At 29.9% G+C, this 13846-nt stretch overlaps 1 protein-coding gene across 2 annotated transcripts in view; it reads left to right on the top strand.

Annotated features, from left to right (window-relative positions):
- LOC105254355 overlaps window positions 1–13846 on the top strand; it is a 312818-nt gene that overhangs the window by 285827 nt on the left and 13145 nt on the right. For both annotated transcript variants that reach the window (XM_025411870.1, XM_020028472.2), the window contains one exon: window positions 4678–4788. In XM_025411870.1, coding sequence (XP_025267655.1) covers window positions 4678–4778 — 101 coding nt within the window. In that variant the 3' untranslated portion in view covers window positions 4779–4788. The remainder of the gene's footprint in view (window positions 1–4677; window positions 4789–13846) is intronic.

Below are 13846 nucleotides of genomic sequence, written 5' to 3' on the forward strand. Positions count from 1 at the left end.
GAAGGTATTTAAAAATGTATATTTTTACTCTAATTTTGATTCGTAGTGAGATAGAGAGGTGGCACGGTTGATTTAGAATGGCTTATTAAATCCCTATGCCTGATCAGTCTGTATATCTGAGCGAAAAAATATCGTGCAGCGGTAATTGAAAGTGGATTTGAAAGATGAAAGTGAGTATTATACGATGCCATTGATAGAAATATTTCAAAAAACTTGGTTTACTCACAATAAATTCATGAAATTGGTCAAAATAGCGATTTTTGGGCTATTCGACTACATATAACTCAAAAACCTGACGTACTACGCAAATTCGGCGGCCAGATTCGGATTCAGCGCACAAAATTACGTCAAAAATCACTATTGCATCTTAAGAAGAAATTTTGACCCCTTTTTTTACAGGCTTGTATAATTAGCAGAAAATTTAAAATTATATATATATATATATTTTTTTTTTTTTTCAATGTTATAAAATAGTCAAAAAGTATTTAAGACTTTTTACCTATTTTATAACATTGAAAAAAAATATCTAGTTCTCTCATCCAATCCTTTCGATTTCAAATAAGGAGATTAAACTTAAGACCCCGACTTGTGGTCAACCAAGGGACAAACATCGGGAATTGGAATTCTTAACACTGAACGAGCGGGATAGGAAGTGGCTAATAGGAAGTTCTGTCCCTTTGGCGTTGAAGGATTGACGAACGCCTGACCGCATACAGGAAATGTATCCAATGGTCATGAATAGAAGTAGCAATGAGGAATAGAGCAATGGTATATAGACTGACAATTGTGGCATTTTGATTGCTACAACTGTATATTTTGAGTTGTCACCATATAGACTTATTTGCTTTTGCAGTGAAAATATTACTATAATATATTTAAAATTTTTGAAAAAGTTGTTAAACTTGTTTCATGCTTTCATGTCCATAATAACATATATATAATACATAAAAAAGTATAGAAAAATATATTCATTTATCAAATTATGGCTAAAGAAGCAACTTGTTCTTTTATTTAATGATTAATTACATATAATTTTTTCATTTTTATTTCGAGCAATTCAAAGTGATTTCACGTTTTTCACGATGTAATCAACAGTAATTAATCCACTTATATCCTTTTAATTCTTTATGCTTAACCATAGAAGCACTAAAATATCGAACGGCCAAGAGGCGTCTTTTCAAGTACGTTATCTCAATATAACGTTAAAAGATGAAACCAACTCATGATGGCTTCTAGTTAAAAGCTAGCCAGCTCTTCAAAACCTTTTTCCCACGCTAAGATTAAAAATCCGTCGACGAAGTAAGGAAAGGATCTCTTATGTGATCAAGAAAGTTCCTTGGTAATCATTAAACCGTTGAAGAACGTTCCCAACAAGGCCGATTCGTGGCGCTCCCGTGGTATTTTATTGAAAAATGTCGGGTCTCTCTTGAAAGAACTGATGGAACGAATGCCTGGATTAAGAGCGGTGAAGAAGATCTTAGGATCTCTGTAATTTTTTGCGAGTCGACCAGAAGAAAAATCTGTGGCGTGCCGGTTGGGCAAGGAAAAAAATAGTCTATGGAAGATGCGCGCGCGCGAAGTAAGATCAGTAACGAAGAAAATCAGAAATGGCAGTGGGACTGAACGCAAGAAAGAGAGAACAGAAATAAAGAAATGAATAGGATAGATGCTAGATAAGTTGTGAAGAAACCTAAAAAACTTGAGACTTAGTGAAGAATCGAGAGAGCAAGTAGGTTAGGCGAAGGGACAGTGGTATTCGAGGTGGGAACGAAGGGCGGAGAGAAACGAAGAAGCTGTAAGTCGGTAGGCGGGGGTGGTGATCGAGTGGGACGAATTGACAAATTCCAGGGCCATCCTGGAACATGGCCAGGACTGCGATTTCTATCGGCGAGTATGCCGACAACAAACGGAAAAAGAAGAACGGGCCGAAGGGATATTACGCTTGGAACGGGTCGAATGATCGATAACCGCGAATAATTCTTGAGAAAACTTGGCAGCGAAAAGTATTTATTAGTATTATTCCTGTGGGAGTTTTGACGCAACCTTGTGATTAAAACTCGATGATCTTCTAACAATTTCTTAGGCGAAACAAATGACTTGATTTTGGACCAATGCCTTTTTTGAAATGCACTCTCTAAAAGTGAATCAGCGTATTATCATTGAAAAATAGTAAACTGATTACAGCAGTTATAAGTACAGCACTGTAAATCAGTGATATTTTATTGAAAGAATCAGTTAATAATTTTGATTGTTTCAATCAGTAATATTTCTCAATATCAGTAATATTTCTTTTGTTATTGTCAGTAATATTAAATTACAATTCATCTCTTTATCTATTTCATATAATATTAAAAATTTTATTTATATTTATTAAATATTTATTATATTAAAAATTGTATTTTATTTATATTATATCCATATTGAACTTGTTATTTTAAATAGATAACGAACGAATAATTTTCATTAAGTCGCCAGACATTTATTTGTCCGACTTATAAGATCGGTTTAATATCTGAAGCCTCTCTATTGAGATTGTATCAGAAATTAAAGCGAAGTAATATTTTTAATTTTATTTGTCGCTCTTTGCAAACTTTATATAATTTTTGAGAATTATATAACTTTATATAATTTTCTAAAACTAAATACGAGAGAGATAGCGATCGTAGCGATAAATGAACTAGCGATTATTGGTTTTACAGTGAATTTTATTTTAACTGACCATAGTCAGTGAAATATAAGATAAAATAACAAAAAAATAAGTGTTTCCACTGAAAATTAGTAAAATACTCACTGATTCTCAGTGAAATCTTATTTTACTGTTTAAATTAGTGATATTTTCCACTGATTCACTTTTAAAGAGCAGGTCAGTGGATGAATAGAAAAAATGAGCATGCATATTAATCAATATAGTAACATTTTCAATGAAATAATTTCGAAAACTATTAAAAATTAATTATCTTGATTTAAAATAGAAATGATTTAAAAAAAATCATTTATCAATATACACGTTTTGAGAAAGTTTGTTTTGTTTTGTCAAGAATTAATGTGTTTTATCAAGACTTTTGGTTACTCAATTTGCAATTGTATATAAAAAATAGATCATGCCTATGTAAAATTTATTTTTAAAGATCTTGTTTCTTATGCAAATCAATAATATTGCATTCCATTGTTGTGAAAGTAGTTTATAAGTGCATAATGAATAATGAGTTTAGTGCATAGTGAATGATGAATAATGAGAAACTAATGTATTAAGGAATCGAGAAAAAATTAAGTTTTTTTTTATTTTGCGAGTTGAGAGTTCATAAAAATATTTTACCCAATTAAATAAAACTTTTAATTGGAAAATAAAGCACACACAGTAGGTCGGAATAATACCGACATGATGGAAAAATAGTGGTAAACTGTGTTCTCGAAACGCTACTGTCAAAACAAAGGCGCAATTTACCAATGGAATCGGTGAATTAGGTTTTGTCATTAAGCAAACGTAGCAAATGGATAGGAAACTTAACAATGTATTTATTTTTAATTTTGGGACGGTATCATATACTAATGTGTAGTCCATGAAATATAATTAAGAATATAATCTCTTTCAATCAAGAGTATCTGAGTTTAATTAAACCGAATGAAATTTTTTTATCAATGTATATTGCTAAATCTGTCATCTTATTCAGATATAGAAAAAATTAACAAGATTACATAAGAGATTGATAAAGTATCACAAAATGATTAAATGCATATTAAATATACAAATTATATAAGTTCTTAGTTTTAGAAATAAATTATTTAATTAGAGAAATTGATTTTTTTTTAAAAGTTAAATTATCAATTAAAATATAAATTTGTGAAAATTACAGTCGGTGGAAAATTACTTAGAAATATTTTACTCTCTGATCTCGGAGACATTTTAATTTCATCCTGATGCAGAGATCTCGGATATCTATGATTTCGCATACGTAAAGCGCCGAGCGTTGTAAGAGCCATTAATAAGAGTCGCTTAATTTCACGAAAACCCGCAGGCCTTAACTATTATCTGGAAAATGTAACTTGTTCGAAGAACGATTAAATGGACGCAACGAAAATATGTCAACCCGCAGCGACTTGCATCTGACGGAAAACCTATAGATGGAACACAACCATTAATGAGATGACAAATATATTCTTGTCGACGAGAGATGCACTGGCTTTGTGAAAAAAATTATTTAATGGATATTTAATACCATGATTTGCGAATTTAAATACGGTTTTACCATTTATGTGTCGATTTTTCATCGATTTTATTACAATAAGTATTTTTGTCCGCGTAATAAGAGCCAAAGAAAAAACTAATTAAGTTAAGAAAAAACAAACTTCTTAGCAAATATAAAAAATGCATTATTTTTGAATATTAAAATTGTATTTTCATAAATATATTTATTTAATTTGAAAGATATGTATTCAAAGGAATTTTTTATATATGATAAAAGTATCGATTTTTTTCTGTTGTAAATGTATGTTATAAGCTTAATTTGTAGAATAGAAATTAAAAAATGTGAAAAGTAAATTTAATTAATTTTTCTTTTTGCTCTTTAATTACTACCTGTCATTGACAGATTACTCTTGGCCTCGCTTAGTCTCCTTTTGATAAATTGAACAATAAGGTTTTAGTTGAGAGATATCATAATTCCGATGTAATTTCAGGTGAACTGCCAGCCGCCGTGCACGACGGCAACGGAGTTTCGAGAGCGTTCCTTAATCTTTGGCTGGTTCACCTGACGATGAGCTATGTATTCACCAGATGACAGTACTAAGGTGAGTAATAAAGCAGAGAAAATTTTCATCGAACTTTGTCTGAGTACAGCTCTTTTTTGATGAAAGATCAAGATATATTATCATGAAATGTGAGAGAAGCGCGATTTATATAATATATTATATTATATACAGCGTGTCCCAAAAGTCCCGGACCGGTCGAATATTTCATAAATTATGCACTTTACAAAGAAATGTTTCAGACAAAAGTTGTTTGGCTTGAAGGGGGCCATCAGATAGTGGCAATGATTTGACATGGGAGAGTCATTTGAAAGTCACGTGAAGATCACCGTCAATTTCTTAAATGGACCTTCCTATTTTTTATTACATATTCGTTATCTCGAAAGCTTTCCAAAACACTATAAAAAAGTATTTCTTCATTGAGTACTTTTCAAGTTATGAGGCTTGAAATCATTTCTTAATTTTGCATAAACCATAAAATATCTAGTAAAACATTCATTTTTCGATTATCTTACTTTAATACTTTTATGTACAAAATAATGAGAGGAATCAATTGGTGTAAAGAAAACATACAGTTGTTTTTAAGAAAAAAATATGTAATTTGCAATTAACAATTAACAACATATTTTTTTTAAAACAACTATGTGTTTTCTTTACACCAATTGATTCCTCTCATTATTTTGTACATAAAAGTATTAAGATAATAGAAAAATGAATATTTTACAAGATATTTTACGGTTTATGTAAAATTAAGAAATGATTTTAAGCCTCATAATTCGGAAAGTACTTAATGAAAACTAACTTAATTATAGTGTTTTGGAAAGCTCTCGACGTGAGCTACCAGAATATTTAATAAAAAATAGGGAGTTCCATTTAAGAAATTGACGGTGATCTTCACGTGATTTTCAAATGACTGTCCCATGTCAAATCATTGCCATCATCTGATGGCTTCCTTCAATGTTTCATACAACTTTTGTATGAAACATTTCTTTCTAAAATGCATAGTTTATGAAAGATTCAACCGGTACTTTTTCCGGGACTTTTGGGATACCCTGTATATGATTTTTGGAATTTTTTAACTTAATATTAAAGATTCTCCGATAGTTTTAAAAGAGAGCCAATTATTTTTACTTTTGTAAATCCAGATTTTAAAGTGTATTAAGGTTAATAAGGTGCACTTACAAGCTCATGGAATGTAAGTGTATGTTAAGTACATGTAAATATAAGTCTCATGATATTATTTTAACAAAATTTTCAATATTATAAACTTATAATCTATTTCTTTTAATATTCGTAGTTTAAAAAAAATAATTACATTTACATAAGATTACTTTTTATTCTTTTAAAAAAAGAATAACCGAAAAAATATAAAAGTAAATGAATGAAAATTATTTGGGGAAAAGGTTGTCTTTTTCATGAAATTTTTAAATATAATATGAGAATATGAAAGTGTGAACGACCTCACAATTTCGAACTCTGAAAATTGCCTCGTGGATTATTAAATAATCGTACGCGATAATCCACTACCATAAAATTGCATATCGGAACTTATTCGAAAGCGCATACTGCTGAAAATCGTTACGATGCCATCATGAACTGTTGTAATAAAATTAAGATGCCACGTTTATATTATGATCATTTTGAACTACTTCTGCAAGTTGAATAGTTTTCATAATGCTCCATAAAACGCTTTAGGCGGTTATCGAAAATAACTTTTTGTTTTCTTAGAAAATCTTCCTTCCGTTAAATCTTCCTTCAATCTTTTCGAATTTATCATATCTTTTCATGTGGTTTTTTTGCAGGCTGATACACTTTGTTTTATCATAGTACAAGTTGTCCTTCTTTTTCGCGTTCTAACACCTTCGGTCTTTTTTTTACGCAGCCGCCTAAATCCGAGTTTCAGATGAGTTCTCAGGAAGCTCATCGACTTATAAAAAGCTCGAACCAACAGAGTTTCTGGGTTAACGCGAAATATACATCTTTCCATGAGAGAAGAAAAGAAGAGCGAAAGGATCACTGTGGCTTCTTGGCGATATCGAATCCTTTATGTGATAGCGAATCGATCGACATAAATGTTATTTTGAATAACTTGGGATCAGAAGCAGACTTTTTCATTTAAAAAATGTTTAGTTAAAAAACGAAATAAATATGATATTTTTCAGATATTAGAAAAAAATTAAATATCTGTAAAAAAATCAAATATATGCAAAATAAATCGTATATTTAAAATGATTTTTGTGATATATAATATTTGCTAAAATTTGCGTACTTGCTTCGCGGAATGCACATTTTTCCACAAATCAGATCTACAGTACATAAATAAAAAAACTAACATTTATATTTTTTTATTCTTATTACATATAATTTTATATAAGATATATATAAATTGAATAATTTATGATAGTGAAAATTTAAACAAAATTATTTTTACATATTTATTATATATATAATAATATACGTTGCTACTTAGGTCATTGTTTATATATTTTAATGTTTGCTACAATATTTTCTCCTTCGATTCTAAAGTTTCGACTAATTATGTGAAGTCTTTCCAATTAAAGTTTTAATAATATTAATAACTTCTTATATCAATTTTAATTTTATTTTAAGCACCGGCATTTTCGACCGGTAATAAAATCACATGATGGAGTTGGCGTTATCGGAAATTTTATTAGAGCTACGTAATCCGATGTTTCGTCGATGAGCTTTTTTTCTCGTGCATCGTATACGTAATTACATGAGACACTAACTAATTAAAAAACGGCTAACTAGGGCAAAAAATGAGATGATGTTCTTCGAAAGTATTATTAGAACGGCGAATGTGGTATCCTACACACAAAATTTAAATAATCGCATTCCAACTTTATTTAATTAATACAAATAAAATATTTCACGAAATCTAAACAAGAAGGAAAAAAATCTTTATATGTACCTTCTTTATGTATATATTTTTTGCAATTGAAAATGTGTATCAAAGAAACCGCTTATTCTGAAAATAATAAGACCGATAGACAAGTTACTCTAAACTGCTAATCTACTCTCTTTGCATGTTACCGCGATTTTAAATATATTTTTAACATATTTTAATATATTTTATATATATATTTAATATATTTTATATATATTTTATATATTTAAATATATTTAAATATATTTTAAATATTTTAAATATAAATTTAAAGCAATGTCGAATATTACGACTCAAATTGAAACAATTCGCTTAAATAAAATTTAAATGTACCAAAATTTATGCTATAATTAATAATTTTGGTTTTTTATTTGCTCATTTATTACTTCTTCAATTATAAGAATTAAGTAGTACAATCAATATGAAAATTCATAATTTACTTAACATTATTGATATAATTTTACCTACCCTGTGTTAAACAATTGTTAAATTAAATTTCAGATTAAAATGTATACTTGTTATATTGTTCATTGGATATTTTGCAATTATTTGCGCATCCGTTACAACTTTAAAAAACGAAAAACGATTATATTCATTTAATTATTGCGTCGAAATAATCGATGTAAAGACTCTAATTTATGATATTATCAATCTAACAAATTAAAGTGAAACGTACATTTGGAATTTTTATTGAAATTTGTTGCAATATGATATATATGACCGCTTTTTGCAAAACTAAATTTTGCAAAATGTAATAAATGCTACATTTATACTATGCAAATATTACGCGAATATTTTTTCATCCCGTATACATTTTTTATTATATTTGTTCGTTTATATTCGTTATATTTTATAACATTACTGCATTAAATAAATTTCCTCATTAAAAATTCTATTCGAACACATTATTAAGTTTATATAATAGGATATAAGATTTCTTTTTGTATCAAAATTAATAAATAAAAATAAGAATGAGAAGAGAAATAATTGATAACAACATATAATTAAATATTTTAAAATAAATTCCTTTAATAATCTATTTATAGTAAGAAACTATTAGATTTAGACTTTGGTTTCTAACTAGTCGTTACATAATATTTATATAAAGCATATGCTTTCTTAAATTCTTAACTCTCAATTTAAGGATGTTTTGCACCTATTTTTAAAATATTGAGAATTTAATGAAAATTGTATAGAATGTCCTTACATATGTTTAAAATCTTCAATACAATTTTTAAATCGATTCACTAAGGCGTTCACAAGTTATAAGGATTTTAATTTGCACCGAATTAAAATGTGTTCTTATAGGAAACGTATAACTACGTCGATTCAAAAACACATGGAAATAATATTCAAAATTTGTTTAAAATTTGCAAAGTTTAGATATAGAAGAAATATTTGGTCAAACAATATTATACAAGTACTAACTGGTTAAAAAGATATTAAATATAATGCAATGAAGTTAGCCATGTGTCTGTCACAAGGCGAAATTCTTTGCCAAAAGTTAATGATTTCGATTAACAAAATTCGGAATATTTCATTAAGGATGTTTTGTACCTATTTTCAAAATATTGAGAATTTAATAAAAATTGTACAGAATGTCCTTACATATGTTTAGAATCTTCAGTACAATTTTTAAATCGATTCACTAAGGCCTTCACAAGTTATAAGGATTTTAATTTGCATCGAATTAACATATGTTCTTATGAGAAACTTATAATCACGTCGATTTAAATGACAAAAACACATGGAAATAATATTCAGAATTTGTTTAAAATTTGCAAAAGTTTAGAGACAGAGGAAATATTTGATCAAATAATATTATACAAGTACTAACTGGTTAAAAAGATATTAAATATGATTCAATGAAGTTAGCCATGTATCTGTCACAAGGCGAAATTCTCTGCCAAAAGTTAATCATTTCGATTAAAATTCGGAATATTTCAGTAAAAACGCAATAAATATAAAAAAATACATTTCTGCAGTGTAGCTAAGATCAAATTGTAATTCCATGCAATTTCTCATACTAAAAATACACTAAAAGTGGATATTCGTCAATATTGATTTTCAGTTATTCTTTGGTGAGATTGTACATAACATCCTTAAATTAATCAAAACTTTGTATATGGTATAAAAGTTGAAGACTATTTTAATTAAACTATTTTAGTTAAAATTAATTTTTACACTTATCTTTAATTTCATATTTCTTTGCAATCGTCAATTAATTAACCGCATTTCAGAAAAAACTTTACATCATCATACATGTGTAACTATATCTTTTTATTATTATTATTCCATGCGCTATAAGACTTAGCAAAATTATTACGCGGTATTATCGTTTGTTCACTACGTGACATCTATTTCACTTGCGTATTACCGAATCTCCAGCTGTTATCGGGAAATGAATGGCGTTGCCAACGATAATTGCAAGTTTTCGCGCGTTTGCCATCGAAGCGACGGGATCGCGCGACCGCGTCATAAAGTAGCGCCAGCGCCGGATCATCCATATCGCAGCCCTCGAATGCGTAACGTGAATTAACCGATATTCATAATTCAAGCTTTTATCATCGCCGCGTCGAATCCCCCATTGTGAAGATATAATTTCGCGATGAATCGCGGGAGGAAGCGGGGATTCGGCGAGGTGACGGGGATGGTGAACGCGGGGGGTGGAGAACAAGAGGGAGGAAGAGAGGGGCAGGGGGTTGATGCTGCGGCATTGCCGTATGACGGCTCCCGCGGAAACTATAGCTTATACGATATAGTTTCTACCGCGGTATCTCACCTCTGCGCTTTCATTATCAGCCGCCATAGATCACGGCATGAGCTCCTGTGACGTCACATCCGTCCATCCCTCATCGCAAAACACCGTTGTTATATACACGGGGCAACACACAACGAGAGGGAGAGGAGAGCATACCTCTTTCCCTCTTGGCCCCGCTCTCGCAACCACCCCGGTTTCTCTTCCAGTTCCGACCGCCAACCCACGAGGCGTCCTTGTCTCTGTCATTCTCGACGAGCACGTACGGTTTCGATCGTTCGAGCACCGACAAACCGCCGAATTAAATCCGGTGACATCCTTCACTATCACGAAGTGTGTCTGACGTCGTGTGTAATTCGCCGTGTGTGTGCATATGACGAGGGACGCGATGCCGCGCTTGGCTTTCCCGCTTCACCACGTTACGCATGCGATCTGTAAAACGGGATTAATGCTATCGTCGAGATGGAGTCGTGGAATCGTTCTGCGCATTTTCCACATTCTCAAAGAATTTATAGTTGGAATTCGATGCGGGTGGAAAAATTTTTCCGGAAGCACTTCAACGTAAAGCTTTGCGGGGATTCTATTCGCGATCATCATCGCAACGATATTTTTATTTAAAAGAGCTAACGAGATTGTACTTGAAACAATATCTGGAAACACAATCGAATAATCAATATTATCATGTGATTTGAAAACGAACATGTTATATCTTAGATTTTTTAAATCTTAAATAATAAAATTATATTCTCCATTTTTTTTACTTTTTATCGTAGAAAAAAATAAATTCAGTGCATCGAAAATATTGTTTAAAATGAACATATACAAAGATATTATTGAAAATAAAAAGCTTTGGATTTTAAGGATGTTTTATACAATCCCAACAAAAATCAATAACTGAAAATCAATATGATGAATATATCCACTTTTGGTGTATTTTGAGTATGAGAAATTGTGTGGAATATTACAATTTGATTTTAGCTACAGTTCAGAGATGTATTGTTTTAATATTTATTGGGTTTTTACTGAAATATTCCGAATTTTGTTAATCGAAATGATTCACTTTTGGCAGAGAATTTCGCCTTGTGACAGATACATGGCTAACTTTATTGAATTATATTTAATATCTTTTTAACCAGTTAGTACTTGTATAATATTATTTGATCAAATATTTTCTCTGTATCGAAACTTTTGCAAATTTTAAACAAATTCTGAATATTATTTCCATGTGTTTTTGTCATTTAAATCGACGTGATTATACGTTTCCCATAGGAACACATGTTAATTCGATGCAAATTAAAATCTTTATAACTTTTGAACGTCTTAGTGAATCGATTTAAAAATTGTACTGAAGATTTTAAACATATGTAAGGATATTCTGTACAATTTTTATTAAATTCTCAATATTTTGAAAATAGGTACAAAACATCCTTAATGAAATATTCCGAATTTTGTTAATCGAAACGATTAATTTTTGGCAGAGAATTTTGCCTTGTGACAGACACATGGCTAACTTCATTGAATTATATTTAATATTTTTTTAACCAGTTAGTACTTGTATAATATTATTTGACCAAATATTTCCTCTGTCTCTAAACTTTTGCAAATTTTAAACATGTTCTGAATATTATTTCCATGTGTTTTTGTCATTTAAATCGACGTGATTATAAGTTTCTCATAAGACCACATGTTAATTCGATGCAAATTAAAATCCTTATAACTTGTGAACGCTTTAGTTTGATTTAAATATTGTACTGAAGATTCCAAACATATGTAAGGATATTCTGTACAATTTTCATTAAATTTTCAATACTTTGAAAATAGGTACAAAACATCCTTAAAGAAATATTCCGAATTTTGTTAATCGAAATCATTAACTTTTGGCAGAGAATTTCGCCTTGTGACAGACACGTGGCTAACTTCATTGAATTATATTTAATATCTTTTTAACCAGTTAGTACTTGTATAATATTGTTTGACCAAATGTTTCTTCTATATCTAAACTTTGCAAATTTTAAACAAATTTTGAATATTATTTCCATGTGTTTTTGAATCGATGTAGTTATACGTTTCCCATAAGAACACATTTTAATTCGGTGCAAATTAAAATCCTTATAACTTGTGAACACCTTAGTGAATCGATTTAAAAATTGTACTGAAGTTTTTAAACATATGTAAGGACATTCTGTACAATTTTCATTAAATTCTCATATTTTGAAAATAGGTGCAAAACATCCTTAATGAATCAACAAGTTAACAAGTTAAGATGTTAATATTATATTAATAAAACAATTGCTATTTGTGTGCAGTGCATGCAATTCCAGAATTAATATTTTCACGTTTTCAAAGGATATGTTTAGACACATAGAAATATTTTGAACCAAAAGCTACCTTATTATTTTACGGAAAATATTCTCATTCGAGCATACGAATCGAGTTATAAAATCGCAAGGCAGGTGTCCGCTATTATCCGATGACATGTGGCGTGTGCATGACGTCTGGCAATTTGAAAATGACGTTATGCCGTGGCATTCGTCGAGTATGTCACTCACACACGTAACATAAACATACGTGGCTTCACTTCTATTTAATTTAAAAAATGCATGCACTAAATATTTTCATCGAACGAGCATGGCATGCACATTGGCGACCTGATTTTTTAAATATATCTGCATTCCTGCTTTCCGGCAATCGATAAATTAGTATTTATTTATACGCAATCCATTATTAACTGATGCTTATCATTTTTTTTTGTTGAAATTTTATCGAATATTTCTTTTTTTTTTATCGCAAAAACTTATTGTTACAAAGCGTGACTTTTGTATTGCTAAATTAATAAGTAATAAAATTACTCATAAAATAGATTGGACGGACGAATTATATAATATGTAAGTATATATTACAAGTTCTATAATCTTTTTATTTATAAAAGTTGAATAAATCTGGAAATAAAAAATTAGAAATACTATATTTTTGTAATCTATTTAGATAATTTGTAGTTACTCGTTTTAAGATTTATGTGGCGTTAAATAAAAGTGATATAATAAAATGATGGCATTCTGACTTTATGTCTTATATCTTATATCTGACTAACGTAAAGTCTTCATTTTTACGATTGCGATGTAGTAAGAGGAACAATGTACGAAAGTAGCATGATCTTGGGTGTAAACAGCTTAAGAGCCGCGATTCATCGGTTTAATCCAATTACGCAACATCTTGCCTTATCTCGAAAGACGCAGGCTGGTTCTCAAGCAAATTTCATAAATTTTAATCGTTCGCCTCCGCAGAATTTCGCCTCCGCTATTTCCTTGAAAAATGAAAAACTTTTAGGCCTTATCGGTTAACCTATTTAGGACAGTCTGAATTTATTAAAAGAAAATTTGATATTTTTATTTCTTGACTTTGCATAACTATAGCGGTTTACTTTTTATCAGAAA

Source organism: Camponotus floridanus, unplaced genomic scaffold (genome assembly GCF_003227725.1).
Source record: "Camponotus floridanus strain SB8 unplaced genomic scaffold, Cflo_v7.5 scaffold44, whole genome shotgun sequence".
Classification (NCBI taxonomy): domain Eukaryota; kingdom Metazoa; phylum Arthropoda; class Insecta; order Hymenoptera; family Formicidae; genus Camponotus; species Camponotus floridanus.